The 17,988-nt window shown below is 39.9% G+C and overlaps 1 protein-coding gene across 1 annotated transcript; it reads left to right on the forward strand.

Moving 5' to 3' along the window:
* On the forward strand, positions 1–11,905 carry tmem86a (transmembrane protein 86A). Its single transcript, XM_084734329.1, has 3 exons — positions 1–143; positions 7,773–8,037; positions 10,076–11,905. The coding sequence occupies exons 1-3, from the start codon at positions 123–125 to the stop codon at positions 10,501–10,503; spliced, it is 714 nt and encodes a 237-aa protein (XP_084590455.1). The 5' UTR covers positions 1–122; the 3' UTR covers positions 10,504–11,905.
* The last annotated feature ends 6,083 nt before the right edge of the window (positions 11,906–17,988 follow it).

A 17,988-nucleotide genomic window follows, 5' to 3' on the forward strand; every position in this document is an offset into this window, starting at 1 on the left:
CCACCAAAGCGAGGACAAAAACAATCGGCATCCCCGTTCAAAGCAAGGTAAACAGGAGGATCTAGACCGAGTTTGTATATTATAAACCTTTTTTTACAGACACGGACACCAGCGAGTGAGAAATGGTTTCTCCGGTAACAGTGGTGAGTTGACTATCATCTTCAAAGCAACATTCATATCCACAGTAAGGAGGAATAATATTGGGAGCTAGTTTAGCTACATGATAAAAACACTTCCGTCCATAAAGTAATCCATCTTTATTCATGTTTCTATCATTATATGTTCAGTATCGACTGCTGCGAGTTGCTAAATCGGCGTCTAATGTTTTATTTGCGTTATTATTCATAGCTTATCATGTCAAAGTTTGTCCTCGAAGGCCAGCGCATGCTCTTTAGGTGATAACTTAAATAGCAGTAGCTTAAATAAGAATCTCTCCTTCCTAAATTGTAAATATTCTGCACCGTGGATATCCACGAGTCTTACTGCCTCCTTATTTAATTGTGTGCATCTGTATGTGTTGGAGACTCAAAGCAGGAACTTTTATGTCCAGTGTGGTCTTTTCCTTGACATTTTGACACATACGGCATCGGCTGTTCACGCTGTGCCTCTTCGATTTTGCACGTACAGAAGGACATTTCTACAAATTTCCAAAGGCAGCCCCTGACAAAAAGAAAACCTGTCATGTGACGACCTTTTTTGTCTTTTTTTCTTTCCTGTACCCTCCAGTCACGCATGCGCCGAGCGGTGCTGTGCTGTGCTGTGGCTGCCTTGCTTTTCATCTTCTTTGCTGTAGCTGTGCTTTATAGACTCTATTGTTTAGCCTGCGTATTTGCTACATAATTCACACAAGTGCCACTGCAGGAAGTTGGCAATTTTGACAAAAAAAGTGACAGCCACATGAATAATTTAACTCGTGCCAGCATCTTCTTACTTTGACAAAGCTGCTATGAAATTCTACCCCATTTGCAGGGGCCATGTAGGATGGTGTGGTGTAACTTGGCCTGCGGTAAAACCCTGATGTGTAGCCTGTGTGATTATGTGAGATGAGCCTGTGTGGAGGAATGCTTGCCATATAAACTGGTTGCCTTAGTGATGAAGATGCTGTGCAGCTCCTGGGTTTGCTTAACTTCTATAAAGCCTTTTCCCCAGTATTACAGCAAGAGGGAGGCATGTAGAAGCATGTACTGAGAGCTGCTGGATAGTGTATGGTAGAGAATATATTTGTCTCCCTCAGATTAGTCTGGACAATATATCTGTATTATATCGAAATGCTGATATGAGATTTGGTATCGTTTTGATTTTGGATTTTGTTATATCATGGTATGATATAATTCTCCTGGTTTTAAAGGCTGCATTACAGTTAAGTGAACTTACCAGGTTGTTGTAGTTGTTCAATTATTTGGATTTACCGGATTAGTCATAATATCTACATTACTCATCATTATTTATCAAAAATCTCACAGTATCAATATTTTGTCAGACCACCAACAGTCATTACTACAATACTGGTAATAATAAAAGTAGAAGTACTTACGTAAAAATATTGGTATTTTTTGATTTTGTCCATATTGCCCAGACCAAATTTATAATATTCTTCACATTATATAACATCATATGATATATAATTATGCTCAGAGGTCAAATATATTGTGAACAGGGGTCATTACTCCATAAGATGCTGCTATAACTCTTTGATTACATCTACTTATCCAGCTACATTTAGGCTTTCTTTTATTTCTGACTTTAAACTAGGTTTTGATAAACATTGTCACACTGGTGAACAGACTGTTGTGCTGTGCTGTGGTAATTTATCAACTCTTACCCTACAGATGATGTAGAATCAGCCAATCGGAGGACAGCCAAACCAGCAGACACTTGTCTCAGCTGACTAATGTGGACTTGCTGGCAGGTGCCTGTTGTAGCCCAGAGATGTAGCAGGTGCTTGACTTTCCTCTTTGGCTTTATTGACGCAATTACTGAAGTGTCTCACTATTGTCCCTTGTCCCCAAAACTCGCTTACTTCACATACATTAGAATTTACATGTATATAATGCAGCAAAAATATTATGTTACGAAGGCGCATGGCTCAACTGAAATCAAGTTTTGTATTCCTTTGTGCACATTGAGCTGTACTGTACTGCTTGTCCGCAGCTGACCTCAACTTATCCTTGGAGTTAAAGCAGCTGGAAGGAAGGAAACCGTTGTGTGATGCTACATAGAAATAACATTGTCATATGACTCACATGCCAGCTGTCCCTGCCAGGACCATACTTAAGTTACAGTCTCCCTCGGGCAAAGAGTTTGCAGGTCTTTTATACTGTATGTTTACAGGTATCATGTTTCTGACACTTGGCTGGTATATGACCCAGAATGACATTTGTATGTATGGTTGAATAGATCTTCATCCTGGTTGTTGGCTGTTATTCAATGCTTCAGTGTGGTGCTTTTGTTGGTTTATGGTTGGTGCAGAAGCATTAGTGCCTAACAGCTGCTTGCTCGTTCGTGGTCTGTGGCTACAAGACAAGTTTAGGGCCAAATAAGTTTCTGATAGTCTGGCCAGTTACAAATTAGTTACTAATTAGCAAATCAGTAAAACATTTAAGAACATCCATCAATCATTTTATATATATATTTTTTTAAACTCCCAAATAATGCAAGATTGCCAGTAATTCTCTGTCATTTGCTAGCTTGAAAAACAGGTATTTGCAGTTTGGTACCATTATTTCTTTGGAATTGTATATTAGGCCAGTTTGGAAAAGGGGTCATTCCAGCCAGAAAACCCTATTGCTTGTTAGTGACCATGCAGATACAGTCAATCATTAACCATATTATTCAGCAGGAGGACAGAGGCAGGTGTTTGTGTAACAGCACTTTTGCAAACAGTGTTTATTTATAATGTGATCATTCAGACAGCAAGATGATAACACAATGATTCATTTCATTTGCCTCCCAAATGAGGCAGTATGTTCTGTTCTTTCAGGCTGTTGACAGCTGACTATCAGCATACAGAGCTTACAGCCTTCGCTAATGTCCCCTTCAGTGTCCCTGTAGACAAACCATTGCCTCAATCAGTGAATGGAGTAGGTTACAGCTGATGACGCCGTGCCACAAAACGCTGACTATCTCATTCCACTACAAGGCATGGAACAGGAGAACTAAGTCGAGCCTTAGAGAAATAAATCCATTACATCCACCGTGGACCAGTTTATGAATTCCACCAATTATGTCCCACCAATTGATGTAATAATTTCATGCAATCACTTTTTAGCTTAATAGGACAGGGAGCCCTATATTACGAACAAGAACAATTACATCAGATATTACAGCAGTAATGGTAGGTGATTTGACCAAAGTAATAATAGTCTCCAGACATGATAATTTTTTTGAAAATGAAAATAAATTGAGGCATGTGGACTATTTGTCATTTTAGCACTGTTGGAGATTTCAGTCCAGGTAATGCAGACCTGGGTAAAATACATCCGGCCCACTGGCAGGTTCCAAGTGGCCCACAAGGCCATCATGAGCACTTGGAAATATTGCAGTTAAAATCTCACAGACTGTTGATATAATTTTTCTTTCCGTCAAACTATTATCAGGCCTTCTTTTTTTGAAAGGCGTCAGTGCTATGTTCATTAATACAGTAATAACATTATTTTTTATATTAAGCTGCAACTTTTTTCACTCAGCGCCTGCCAACAACAGTTATTACCCACAAGTCTGTCACATGGCAATTCGGAAAGAAATCAGCAGAAGGACTTTACGGTGTTAGCCAGCTATTAGCCCAAAGATTTCTACGTGACAGTGTGCCCTATTTAGAACACTTCTAAGGATTCCTTTATTAGAACCTTCTATGACATTTGTGTCTGGCCCATGGCGGTCTGATCGATTTCTCATGCCCCCCATGAAAAATGGTTGCCCTCCTTTGAGCTAATGGTACAATCAGATACACTTTTCTTGCAAGATTTGAAAGAGTGGATTTTGTATGCTTGCTTTGTGAACTTGGTGTTTTCCCATGCACTCCATGCTGTTTAGGCTTGTCTTTATCCTACTTGAAGCCCTTTTCTTATTGTGTACAGTAAGTTTACATGAACAACAATGAAAAAGGAAACTGCAAAGTATGGCTCAAAAGCAGCATGACTAGGACCAAAGGTTATGGGAATCTCTGACTTCCTCCCACCTTCCTCCCGCCCTACTGGATTCTGGCAATCTTCATGTCTTTAGAGTTCATTTTTCCCACAGATAACAATCAAGCTGTTTGTGATCATGGAACGTTGAGCCTAAACATCACCGCTGCGTGGCCTGCAGATCTTCCCAAAGCAAAGTATTCCCTCATTGAACTTATTACTATCTGTGAAATGATGTTGCCTCCTTGAATCCTAACAGTACAACAGAAATATGTTTTGTTTCTTGTGTCCGGTGCTCAAGCAGCCACCGGTGACCAGATAAACAGTTATGATATTGGCTAGTCTGGGAGTGCTGCTTGGCACCCATTGGGTCTTTAGTAGGATAGATACACTCACCATACACTCACATACATACACATGCACACACACATTTCTCTTACAAGGCTAGCTTTAGTGTTTATTTATGTCTTCATTTGTTTTATAAAGACCAGGCAAAGTAATGGAGTTAAGAGGGGGGCATAAGTGTTTACATCGTACACTTAGTTTTAATTTTGCCACTATGGAAAAAGTTCTGTCATGTTTCTTGCATCTGGAAGAGCCCTATGATTTCTTAAACAGGCATGTAAGTAGAAAGCTAACAAAGATATTTTTTTGTTTGTAAAAGTCACGGCATAATGTGGCTCTACCAGCTTAATTTGATAATTATCTCAGTCTTGTCAGATCAGATTTCAGAGTCTTGTGATTGTGGTAAACCTGTTATTTCTCTCTTTTTCCGATTTAGTTGGCAGACTAAACTCTTGGAGCAAAAAAAAAAAAAAGACTGAAACTGCCCTAAGTTTTGTAAGAACACACACTTGCACAAACACACAGAGTCAGACAGAAGCCATGATTACAGCTGTCAAACAGTAAGGCCTATAATAATTAAGTTCCTTCTACATACCATTGGTTATATAAAGAAATTTAAAAAACATTTTATAGCCCTCCAGAGTGTTTTATCAGAACAGTGTCTGTTTATCAGAAATAACAGACCATAGAATGTTGTAACTCACCAATCAGAATCAAGTATTTAACAAAGCCATGCGTAATGTATAGTGAGCAGGTCATTATTGTGAAATAATCATTATGGATATTGCACACATTATACCACTTATTACACAGCTACTTGCTTGAAAAACAATTTTCAAAATATTAATTTAAAAATAATGTCATTGCTCCTCCAGAGTCTATGATCAGAACTGCGTCCCTCGCATTGGTCTGTTCTTCATAGTAACCATGTGCCATGCGGAAATAACAGACCTTAGATTGCTGTAACTGACCAATGAGAATCGAGTATTTACCAAAGCCCTGCAATAAGAACAAAACTAAAAGTAGTGATAAAAAAAAACACAGGTACATAGACGTTGAAACAGCAAAGTTCCTGATATTTTCGGAAATGATATTCCACAGTTTGGAAGTGTAGTTGACAATAAAATGTTCAATTTATGGTTCTGGCCATGTGACAAAGCCGTCCTCAACAACAGATCTTAATGATGAGAAGGTCAGTATGGTTCATCTAAAATGTCAGTGATATTCTGCAGCAAAATTTGAGTGCATCGTGGCTTCTCAGTAGGCATTTTATTAGAAAATTTGTGATAAGTGCATCACCATAGTCTAGGGCTGGGCAATATATTGATATTATATAGATGTCGCGATATGAGGGTAGATATTGTCTTAGATTTTGGATATTACATTATATTGTGATATGTTGTCTTTTTCTGGTTTAAAAGCCTGCATTAGAGTAAAGTGGTGTAATTTTACAAACTTGTCAGACTGTACTATTATTTGTTTTTGCCCATTTAGCCATTATATCTACAAATCATCAAAAACCTCATTGTGTTAATTTTGTGAAAACACCAAGAATCATCCCTATAACATTGTGTCAATATGGATATCATGCTTTTTGGTCAAAAATATTGTTATATTTGCTACAAAAGTTTAATAATGACAATGCTGATGTAATGAAGAGCCAAGTGGGATTGAAACATTGTCATTATTAAACTTTTGTGTTATTAAGTAAGTGTCTAGGTGTTACCTTTATTCTTTGACACTGTTTGTGATAAGCTTGCTCCGGTATGATGTGCATATAATTATAATAATAACTCTCCCTTTACATATTATTTCTGAGACTAATGATTATTTTTATAGTGGATTAATTGGTAGATTATTTTTTGATTAATCACTTAATAGTTGTTTGGTCTATAAAATGTCAGAAAATGGTGAAAAATGTTGGTCAGTCTTTCCCAAAGTGCAGGCTGATGTCTTCAAATGTTTTGTTTTGCCCGCAACCTAAAAATATTCAGTTTATGGTCATAAAGAAAGAAAGAAAGTAAAGATGTGTGATTTTAAAATGCGTGAACTTGTGTGTCACTATTGTTCTCCTGCTGTGTTCGCCACACCAGGGCAGACTGCAGGTCACTCTGTTTCATTGAGCAGTTGTGCAATCAGGGGACTCCCCTTCCTCCCGTCCTCCAGGAGCATACACCATATGAACTAGAATGACCCCCTCATTTTCTCTCACCTGCTCTCCTTCTCCCCTCTCTCCCTACTCACTTGTCCACTCCTAAATCCAGCTGTCATCTGAATGCCAGCAACCTCGTTTCACTCACTGCCCCCCTCCCCCAAAGCTCCACTTCCCTTACTTATTCTTTTGTGAATATTATTACAATCAGAGCACTGCTGTCATTGGCATCGTTTTACTTTTCCACAGAGTGTTTGTGGAGTGGGATTGAACCAGGACTTCAAATAGCAGCCCAGTCTTTATGACCCTTTCCCTGTTGCACTATCCCCTAGTCCTCATTGTCCCCTCCCTGTCTCACTTGTATCCTCCTGATCTCTCTTCTAGTGTGCTCAGCTCTAGTGAACCCTCACTCAGTTTCTCTCCCTCTTACCTCTCAGCCTCGTCTTTCTTCTCCCTCTTTGGTCCCTGGGGTCTTCTAGATAGAGACTGATTCTCAGAACCATAGGTGGGTGGTCATTCCAGAGGTGTTGTGAAACCTCTTTCAAGCCCTGTTTTTGTATTTTTGTGTCCCCGTTGGGCCTCATCTGTTTGGACAGGAGGAAATATGACTGGTAACACAGTTGGAAAGGAGAAATGGAGACTTGAATACACTACATAGTTCTCAAGAACATGAGACACAGACACAATGGTGAAGCAGGGGAGGAGAGGAGAAACAAAAACAAAATGCGGATAGAGTCAAAAATGAATAGAATAAAAGGTTACAAGGAGTCAAAGGGACAGTGTAGGAGCTTTTTGCATTTCCCTTTTTACTTGCTGTTTCTGCAGAGTTTCACTTCAGCCACAAAACACGTGCATGTCTGACACAGTGATGTAAACTAATGACCGCACAAAGCAAGTCTGTTCTCGACGGAAAACAAACCACTGTCCCAAATAAGTAGAAGTCCCTAAACTTTGCAGCATATGTTCCCTCTTTATTAAAGATGTGAGATACAGAATGTCAAACACAGGAAGTACAGACTCTTTTCTATTTCAAGCCCTCTGCCTTGAGATAAAAGCCCTTTTAATAAATGTAGTTGTTTGGAGTCACTGAATAGAATCACCTCATGTAAGTGTGTTTACAATAATAATGTTAATATTTAATCTGTTTCCAGGTCAAGAGTGAAGGCCCCAAGCTGGTGCCATTCTTCAAGGCAACCTGTGTGTATTTTGTCCTGTGGCTGCCCACCTCCAGTCCATCCTGGTTCAGCGCGCTGATCAAATGTCTACCCATCTTCTGCCTGTGGGTGTTTTTGCTGGCACACGGCTTCAGCTTCCTAGGTGCTCACTCCAGTGCCCGCAAGATCTTGGCTGGCCTCATCTTTTCTGCTCTGGGTGATGCCTTTCTCATCTGGCAGGAACAGGGCTACTTTGTCCACGGTGAGGAGAAACTTCATTTGCTGAGTTGCTCTGTCACAGTTGTCTCGTACAGTAATCACCTCTTTCATGTGTATTTTACTGTACATCATTAAAGCAACAATAGGTAACTTCTATAAAAGCCTTTTGTCATATTTGCTGAAGCTTTCATTATATACATGAGACAGACAATATGTCAAAAAATCAGGTTGTTCTGGCTCCTCCTGCTCCTTATGACACTTGCAAGTGTCATGGATTTTATCATTTTACCCATACATCAGAAGAGGGAAGTATACAGGAGTTCAATATGTCTTATGCTGAAACTGGTTTAATAATACTTGATCAAGGAGAATGAAGGAATAACCAGTACACAGTTGGTATTGATGTTCCCTTCCGTTCAGTCCTTCTAGATAATCTTGAAACATTCACAGACAAGGTCATGATGAACCTGTGACCAAATAAGGTCAGACCCAACACACTGAATTAGCCTATTGGTCTGTAAATCCAAACACAGGAATTATGAATACACAAGGTCTGAGACATATTTCAACACCCCTGGCTCCACAGATCAGGGTCATTGTTATCCAAACCAGATTACAGTTACGTCTTCTCTGTTCAGAGAGACAAGACAACGCTTCTCTGACCTCAGCCACTATAGCAACACTATCAAGTTGTTCCCTTGTTTATCTGAAAGGAGAAGACAGCTGCATCTACTGTCTGAAGGAGAGACAATATGTCTGTTAAAAGTTACTGTAGGTCTCTCAATGTCTCAGAGGCCTTAGCATGTTGCTTAAAGATTGGAAAATTCAGCAAGAACCATACCTGAAAGAAAACAACCAATCAGAGCCAGCTTCCACGCCAAACCAGGGCCAGAGGAACCTGATTTTTTCACATATTATCATTCTCATGTACTATTGCCAGAATATAGTGACCGTTTCAGCAAATATGACAAAATGTTATTTTTATTGAAGTGACCAAATTAAGCTTTCAAGGGCAGTTTGGTTTATTTCACCTTTGGTCTTGTTTTTGTACTTTTGGTCTTCATTGTTGTTGGTTATAGCATAATTGTATCCGGGAACTTATTAGGTGGGATGCAACAATACATTGATTATTGCAATAACATAATAAAAATGCCTCAATACCTAACCAGACCATATCTACTGTGACATTACATGGTTAATTATTTCATTTTAATATTTCTATTTTATTTGCTAAAATGACTAGTGCTGACAGCTGTATTATTTTTGTTTTGCAAGTGTACGTACATAATTCAAACATTTATTGCTAAAGATAATTAAGCCCATTTTTGCACATGCTTTTGGAACTGGCTACTTTTATTTTATTAAAGCAGGAAAGCCAAGGGACTTTAGTTAAACTGAAACACAAATTTTGTACCAACAAAAGCGCTGTAGACATCAGACTTATCGTAACGTGGAGTTTTTATGTTATCGCGTGTTCAGTTTTGGTATTGTTCATCATAGTCCTACTTGGAAGACAAAATTAAGGTGAATTAAGGTAGATTTGTTTAAGACCTCTATCATAGATTACAGACATAACCCCTGGTTCAGCTTTGATCTGCACTACTAACTGTAGTTAACAGTTTTCTTACTAAGTTTTTAGCTACTGACTGCTCACATGTTATTGGCCCTTTAGACTTGTTGTGACTTGTTTTGAGTTCTCAGGAAGGACCTTGGTCAGTACAAAGTTATCACAAAGATAGAAATACTAGCCATAGAGCCAAACTGTATTTATATACTTATGAACAGCTTATCACTTCACCCTTTTCATGCATAGCTATCATGAGGTTTATTTTGCACTGGATAGATTGACATGATACTTCTTCATATGATGGTATTTAGTATTTATAGTATTGAAAGCAACACAGCTGCAGCTATTAAAAAAATCTATGTGCTCATTCAAGACATTTACTTTTTTTAGGCTAGTATTGTATCAAAGCTTAAAATTCTGGTATCGTGACCACTGTAATTTAGATTATATATATATATTTATATATATATATATATATTTTTTTTTTTTTTTTCTTTATAATATTGTCCTACAGGTCTTCTGATGTTCGCCATCACCCACATCCTCTACTCGTCTGCCTTTGGGATGAAGCCCCTTAACATGTCTGCTGGCCTGATAATCACTGCTGTGTCCTCTCTGAGCTACATGCTGCTGTACCCCTACCTGTCGGGCCCTTTCACCTACCTGGTGGCCGTCTACATCGCACTGATCGGCTTCATGGGCTGGAGGGCTGTGGCGGGCCTGCAGCTGGCCAACGACCTGTGGACCTGGACCAAGCTGTCCGCCTGCCTGGGCGCCGTGCTCTTCATGGTCTCCGACCTCACCATCGCCGTCAACAAGTTTTGCTTCCCAGTGCCCCATTCACGTGCCATCATCATGGCCACCTACTACGCGGCCCAGATGCTGATAGCGCTGTCAGCCGTCGAATGCCAGGACGTGGAGGTGGCTAGGAAGAGATCATGAGGTACTGCAGCGAAGGTGGCAGCTGCCCCCCGTCCCACCCTGAGTGATCATGGACACATCTCACTGCCAGATCCCCAAACCCCAACATTCATCTCAGTGTGGTGCTCCCACACCGTTGTTACTATGACGACTGGTACACTACAGCCTCCACAAGGCTATCACCCTACTGCCCCACTAGTATGGTAGTTTCACACCAGTCTTCTTACCACGAAGATTTGGTAGTATTATCTTCAGGTCCTACCTGCCTCCTCCGATCCTAGAATGGCTGTCTCTCAACCTAGTTACCATGGAGACAAGTGTAGTAATATTAACCTGCTATATATAGACAATATTACTTTACTTTTAAGCGTTATGTTTTAATTTAACGGGAGCATGTCACTGGGGACCTTCAAGGAGTGTGTGTGTGGGAGAGCTATTGTGTGTGTGCATTTATGTGTGTTTGATTAACACTCTTACCTCGCTTTCCACATTGTCACCACACTGACTCCCACCACAGACATCTACTTTACGTGGTCCAATAATACAATTTAACTTTTGTCATTTGTTTTGCTGCCTGAGAAAAAAAGGGAGTGGTTTTTTTTTTGTTTTTTTTACTGACTTGCCCATGTTTGGCTTTTCACTCTCTGTCGCTCTGTGTTCCCCTGAATTAAGGGTGCTATTCTTAAAGCCAGGAGCATATCCACACCTGTTTTATTATCTGCAGTCCCTTCCATTTCATTTACCACACTGCCTTTGTTACATCCTCAACAAATCCACACCCACCAGTCTCACTGGATGAATGAATTGGGCTGTCCTTGAATGATTGGATACACACAGAAAGAATTATAGAGACGGAAACAACAAGTAAGGCAATGAGGTGGAAAGGCAAGGAGGGAACGAGTTGCGTGACTGCAACAACCACAGTGTATTATAGTGATAGTGCTTGAATACTTCAGGACAGTGGTTCTCAACCTCTTTCAAACTGGGACCCCCAAGATTAATCAGGTTGGTGTTTGGGATCACACGAAAAATCCATATTGCAAAAAGTCAGGGTGATATTTCCAAAGCTTGGTACGAGGTTGGGGGTCTGTTAGGATCACTGGCACCTTTCATTTTTCAGTTGATGGTGCTGCTGTCGGATTTTACATGACCTACCTTGAGACACAGTCTCCATTTATTATCCAATCTCATGTTGGACCAAGTCTTGAGCTGGAATAGTTTTTCCGAGCAACTATTCCTCCATAGTAGTCGTTTGATGTGATAGCTAAAAAGAATGGATACAGCTGTTTGATTAAAACTATAATATCCAACATTTCCACATTAAAATGTCAGAAAACACTAGAGATAAGTTATGTTGTTGAGTTGTGTGCTTACAATATCCCACGTTTCCAGCAATCTTCAAACGCAGAGAAATCTCTCATTTCTTCAAGGTAATGGTGCCTTTCCTGCTAGCTGTTAATAGCTAGCTGCTAGTTGCTTTAACTTCTGGGAAAACGCAGGATATCTCTGATACATCAGAGAATGAGGAAGGAAGTCAGCGAATGTGACTAAATGTAACCTGAATAAAACTTTAGTATTACCTCGTGTCAGATAGATTTTCATCTGCCATGGTGGCTGTTTAACAGTGAAGTTAACAACTCCCATGATCCCACACTACTTAACAACGTCATGAGAGTACATCTTTTGTTAATGTTTCAATGTGAGAGAGACCCCTTTATCAGCAGAGTTTACATATTGTGTGTTTATGTACAATAAATTAAATCTATTCTAAGACTAATTATATCACTGGTACATGATACATCACTGTTGATGTAATGTAAAAACATTTTCAGTCTGAAATATGTTCCTCATTTCCCATCATACTTGCTGGACTGCTAATTTTAAGTTTTCTATTTTGTGTAACAAAATCTTTTTTTTTTTTTTTGGTGTTTGTCTGTTCAGAACATTGTTTATATTGGTAATTGGTCATTTTATTTTATCCTCAACAACCATCTGGTGAACAGGAAATCATCTTGCGACCCCCTTGGGGGTCCCGACCCACAGGTTGAGAACCACTGCTTTAGGAGACTGTTAGAAGAGGGGAGGTTGTTTGTGGAAGCTCTATTCTTCTTGTGGAGTTTTTATTGACACTGTCCTGCTGTCGCAAAGAGAACACGGTAAACACTGTAGTCACAGCAGACCGCTGCACACATTGTAACCTGCTGTACAGTGCACCTGCTTCTCCTTTTAGTGTTGAGTCTTTCAGTGTTTTGCCTGCCAGTTTTTCAGAAATGTAGGTTGCAGCAGTCGACGTGCTCGCACACCTGACACCTGCAGCTCCTGCTGGTTTAGTTATTAGGAAAAGTCCGTGGGGTTCTTATTGCTGGACTAGATTAGCTGACCCATGCTGTCACTGACCTGGGACCGTATTATGAAGACTGAAAAGAAAGGGCTATGTTTCAGGCTGGAAATTTTTTTATCAACTTTGTGTGTGCTTGAATGTGAGACTGTGGGCCTCAAAAGGCATTCATTCACTCATAACAACACACACACAGGCATGCACATAAACATACACATTGCCCTGGGCTGGCCTGACTGAAGGAAAAAAAAAACTGGGGGGGAAGATGAGGGAACTGGCTTGTCATGTGAGGGAACAATAATCCCATTATTCCCCATAATTCCCTCTCACCACACACTTCATCAGCTTTAATCCTGCAAAATCCACCGCAGCTAATCCAAGACAGGTTGGCTGATATTTTGCCTTTCATCTATCGCACATTTCCCCCCCTCTCACCTTTCATTTGTTTCACCCCTGGCAAACGGTTTATGTTCGGATGAAGTGTCTTACTGGATATCCAAGAAGTATACTGTAACTCTTTCTTCAGACATCTACTTGAGTGTGCGTGCACGTGGGAGATTGTGTGTGTATTGTCTTAGCTGTTGAGTGAACATTTTGAGTGTGTGTGTACCTGTGACAAGTCAGAACCAACTCAAGGCCAGAAATGCTGTGAACCATCATAGTGGAGTATACACACCACTGGGTATCTTTAATGTATTCTCACAAGGCTCTTAAACCGTCTCTTGAGATTTGTAACTTCTTTATGTGTTTTGTAACATCCCATGAATGTGTTGTCAGTGAAGGATGACTTTAAAGGGATAGTTTGCATTATTTGATGTGGAGTGGTGTGAGGTTCTTATCGACGTGCCCCCAGTTTGGAGAAGCAGAGGGGAGTAACAGCTTGGAAGCTAAGTAATGACCTTCTGTAGACAGGGTCAGCTGCAAAAAAAAAAAAATTAGTCACTTAAAAAAGGTCCACCTAAAAAAATCAGTTTCAGCGTATGCTATATTTAGAATATTTGAATCAGCCTCCCTTGCCTTCACACCACCATTTCTGATGGGAAATCATTGTCACATCAGCAAAATATCACTCACCAACCAACACCAAACTCACACAATAGCCCAAACAAACATCATACAGATTGAGTGTGGTAGCAGTGATAGACTGGCAACTCCCATGTTTTGCACAGAAAAATTATTGATTTTCTCCGTGGAGTTTGGCTTGTTCGCAGAGAGCAATATTTGGCTTATATAACAGCCTTTTTCTGTCTGAAAAAGGCTGTCTGACGGCAAAGTGAATTGGTAGAAATACTCTAAACACAGGGCACACTAAAACTAATATTGAGTTTTTTTAGGTGGGCCTTTCTTCTTTCTTGTTGCTGATCCTGTCCACATGCTGGTGCCTCTCTCTAACTGGGAGCTTATGACTCTAGGTAATACATAGATTATCAATAAATACTTTAACCCCACATCAAATAATCTGAACTATCCCTTTAAGGTAGTGTTTGACTGGGTGCAGTATATTCAAACTGAGTTACTTCTATTCTTTAGTTTTAATTTGATCTTAATTGAATTAGTGGACACCTTCTCTTGACTATACCCTTACCTACAAGGTATATGTAACTGGCTCTACAGTATGACTAATACCACTAAATTCAATTATTACAAGTGTGCACTATCACTTATAGTAAGTATTGATAACTAACAAAAATAGCAAAGGGACAGAGTTTTGTTGTCTAATGGTTCAGCCCACATTCACCTTAACATAACATTGTGCTGTATATACAACAAACAGGCTCAGAAAAGAAACACACCCATGTGCACACAAAAACCCACACACATCAAAAATGTATTTACGCATCAAATCGGCCACCATGACAAATCTGCGGGCAGACCGTGGTGTTGACACTCATCAAGATTTCTTCCTCAACATCAACAGCAGCACACAGTCTTAAGTTTGACCAGGGAAGACCCCAAGAGTCTATTCCTGACTAGTGCTTTGCCACATGGTTCCTCAGTCTCCATTTTGGCCTCTCAGCATGCTTGTCAGCAGCATATTTCTGCTTTGTCAGTCAGAAGTGTTTCATCAGTCCGTCTGCGTGACCACTCATCTTCTGTCTTGTGTCTTCATTAGTCCCAGCGTCTGCAGCACTGAAACTCCTTTGTGCTGAAAGACATCCATGGAGGCTCGCTAGCAGACATGCATTTGTCTGCTTATGCCGCCTTAAATCAGGTTTTAGTTGCGTACAAGGAGAGATGCTGGTTAACGTGATTGACTTTAGTATGCAGACTGAAGTAAAGTAAAACCATGAGGGAATGACAAGATTGAGTCTTACTCATCCTTACTATGTGGGCAATTTATGTAAGCACAACTTTCTTTGTCTTCTAACACGGAGCCTCCTGACTTTTGCTCCCACAATCCTGATGGCTACATGCCAGAAGAGAGGCTTTACTTTTGAAGTATTTCTGAGATTATTCTTGTTGGCCAGCCCACACTTTGGAAAATCTTCATGACTTTTGCTGTCTGTGATTAAGAAATAAGCTCAAATACCACACTGAGTGAGTAAATTGTCAGTTATTATGCCTATCTGGAGGATTTAGTTTTAATATTCACTGTCTCTCTGTTGTTTTTTTTTTTAAATTTAACTTAGGCACAGATAACCAATGCTGAAAGCATAATAGAAGACTGAAGTAATTTCACTAAGAGGAGCTTGTTAGCACTAGAGCTTTCTGTTTTGCAGGAGACAGAGGTCCCCCCTCGTTGCTGGATAGCATTTGGCCTTCCTCTTAGGGAGAAGGTTATTGTTGAGTGATACTGTAGGTGAAATATGACACACGAGGGAAGACTCCCTTTACATCCGACCTGTTAGCTGCCACCCCCCACCCGCCCCCACACCGTCCTGCAGATGGCAGGCCAGCAGGCACATCACTTTACCTCAGCCTGTCAACAGCCCTGTTGTTCTGAGCTTTGTGTGTGCAGACAAAAGGGACCTGAGAGAGCTGTGGGAGGCCAGTATGGTCGAGCCTGTGCTGTGAGAAGTGAGCTGGAACCAGTAGCTGTTGTAGTAGAGAGGGCGTAGAGTGGTTTCACTCTGCTCTCTGAATATGTCGGCACTTTCCTCTCTTTTTAAAGTTTTCTCTCTTTCTTTTTGCTGTTGTTTCTTGTGATCTTTGATTTGAAACATTTGCTGTTAATGTTCCCATTTTCATGCAGTGACATTCGAAACATAGAGTTGCAAAGTTTGTGATTGTACTCATGCACGAGAAGTAGGTTGCAATGAATCTTCCATGTCGATGCTCTAATACAGTGATGGAAACGTGCACACTATGACTGACAGTCCTCCAACATGAGTACGAGCCTATGAATAGTATGTTAAAATAATCTTCTCTTCTGTGTGCTGCACTTTTCTGTACCCAGAGTAAGGCCAGTCAATCTCTTTCAAAGTATCAGCTATAGTGTTTAAAACAAAATGATTGTTGTGTACTGTATTCTTTAAAGTATGCTCCCTTTTTCCTTTTACTCTTTGCATTTCTTTCTTTAAGGGAGAAAACAGAAGTTGGTGTTTTGATGTTGATGCTTTGAGCACATCAACATGTGAGAGTATCTGCTTTTTCTTTGAAAGGCATTAATTGCTCTTGAAGTGTTACAAACCTTTATGTATAAATCTTTCTTTTTAAAGTGTTATCCTTTTATTTGCAGAAAAGCAGCCCCAAATGTTAATTATTATTAATTATTATTGCCTGTTACTGTGGAAAAAGCTGGGTTTGTTTTCCACAAATATCCTTTGTTTTATTTTATTATTATTACTGAAGGCCCAATGCAATGCATCATTTGATTTCATTTTATGAACAAATGTTTTTTCCTCTTATTTTTATTCTATGATTCACTTTACCTTGATGTCCTTGATTTTCATCAGTGATTTATTACTTAATTGACTGTAGAGATGAAATAGTTTCTTTGCTGTAGTGAAACTGCTATGAATGTGAATATCTATTGGAGAAATAAATGCAATTACAATGCAACTTAAACATCATATCCTTTGGTCTTTTTTTTTTTGTTTGTTCTGTTTTTTTTTTTTTCCCAGAATCAAAAGGTGTGGCACTCAAAATGTCAGCTGATATTTATTACAGGTCAGTGTTTTGTGTTTGTACAGAAGCTGTTGGCCCTCAGCAGCTAAAGTGCCATTAAGGCAGAAAGGACGGGAGGACAACAGAGAGCTCTGTTCTAGTAACTGCTGCACTCTATAGTCTGGCAGAGGTGGAAAATGTGCTTTCAACTGGCTTTAACCCCGTGGAAACACATTCACACTGCAACCAGTACTTCCTCTTCCCTTCTCTCTGTCTGCTTTTGCATCACAACAGAACTATATAGTTGATGATATAGTTAAAGCATTGTTCTTGGTGTGGACAGCCCTTAAAGGTTCCATTAAGAACCCTTTGTGGAAGAAAGTTCTTCAAGGAATGTTGAAATCCTTCAAGAACTCTTTTGTCAAGGGCTTTTTGTACCATAATATAAAAAGGTGTAGTAGAACCCCCTGGGTGGATTCATGGAGAGAACCCTAGAGAGGGTTCTGGTTGAAACCACTGCACCACATAAGGGTTCTGGCTGAAATCTTTCACAGATGGTTCTGGATATATAACCGTTTATGTTGGGTTTAAAGTTCCAAAGAACCTTAAACAATGTTTGACCAGGAACCATGGGGATAAGCCGAAGAACCCTTCATGGTTCTAGATAGCACCTTTATTTCTTGCGTATACACACACCACGTCTCGTGGCTTATTCCTGTAGGAACCATGCCAGTTCTCTCCAAATGCGCCTCATTCATTCACAGCCAAGGTCTCACCATCAAAGAACTCCAGTCTTCTCTGAAAATGAGGCAGATCTGTAATGGCTTTTATAAGAACAGGCTTGGTAACACATACTGCCACTGAAATATTGAAATACAATGAATGACGCTGAATCTAGGAAAGATGCTACAATTAAACTGGTGTCGTACAACACCGCTCCATTCAAGTTATGTGTCGCACAGCTCTTTCATAGGTTTTCATCCTGCATCTCTTAGGTTCAGTCATATAAATGTAATGTGATAAAAATGTAAGCGAATCCTTTCTGAAATGCACCAGAAGCCTTTAGTTTCTTTCAAATACTTAAATTGACTATTCAGGCTTTCACCACTTCTACCTTATTG

Source organism: Lutjanus erythropterus, chromosome 13, assembly GCF_056507025.1.
Source record: "Lutjanus erythropterus isolate fLutEry1 chromosome 13, fLutEry1.hap2, whole genome shotgun sequence".
Lineage (NCBI taxonomy): Eukaryota > Metazoa > Chordata > Actinopteri > Lutjaniformes > Lutjanidae > Lutjanus > Lutjanus erythropterus.

Bases quoted from the DNA above. Each gene is read 5' to 3' on its own strand.
- tmem86a (XM_084734329.1), top strand. From the start codon at position 123: ATGGTTTCTCCGGTAACAGTG. The intron at 144-7,772 runs GTGAGTTGACTA...ATCTGTTTCCAG, and splicing joins TGGTTTCTCCGGTAACAGTG to GTCAAGAGTGAAGGCCCCAA. The intron at 8,038-10,075 runs GTGAGGAGAAAC...ATTGTCCTACAG, and splicing joins ACAGGGCTACTTTGTCCACG to GTCTTCTGATGTTCGCCATC.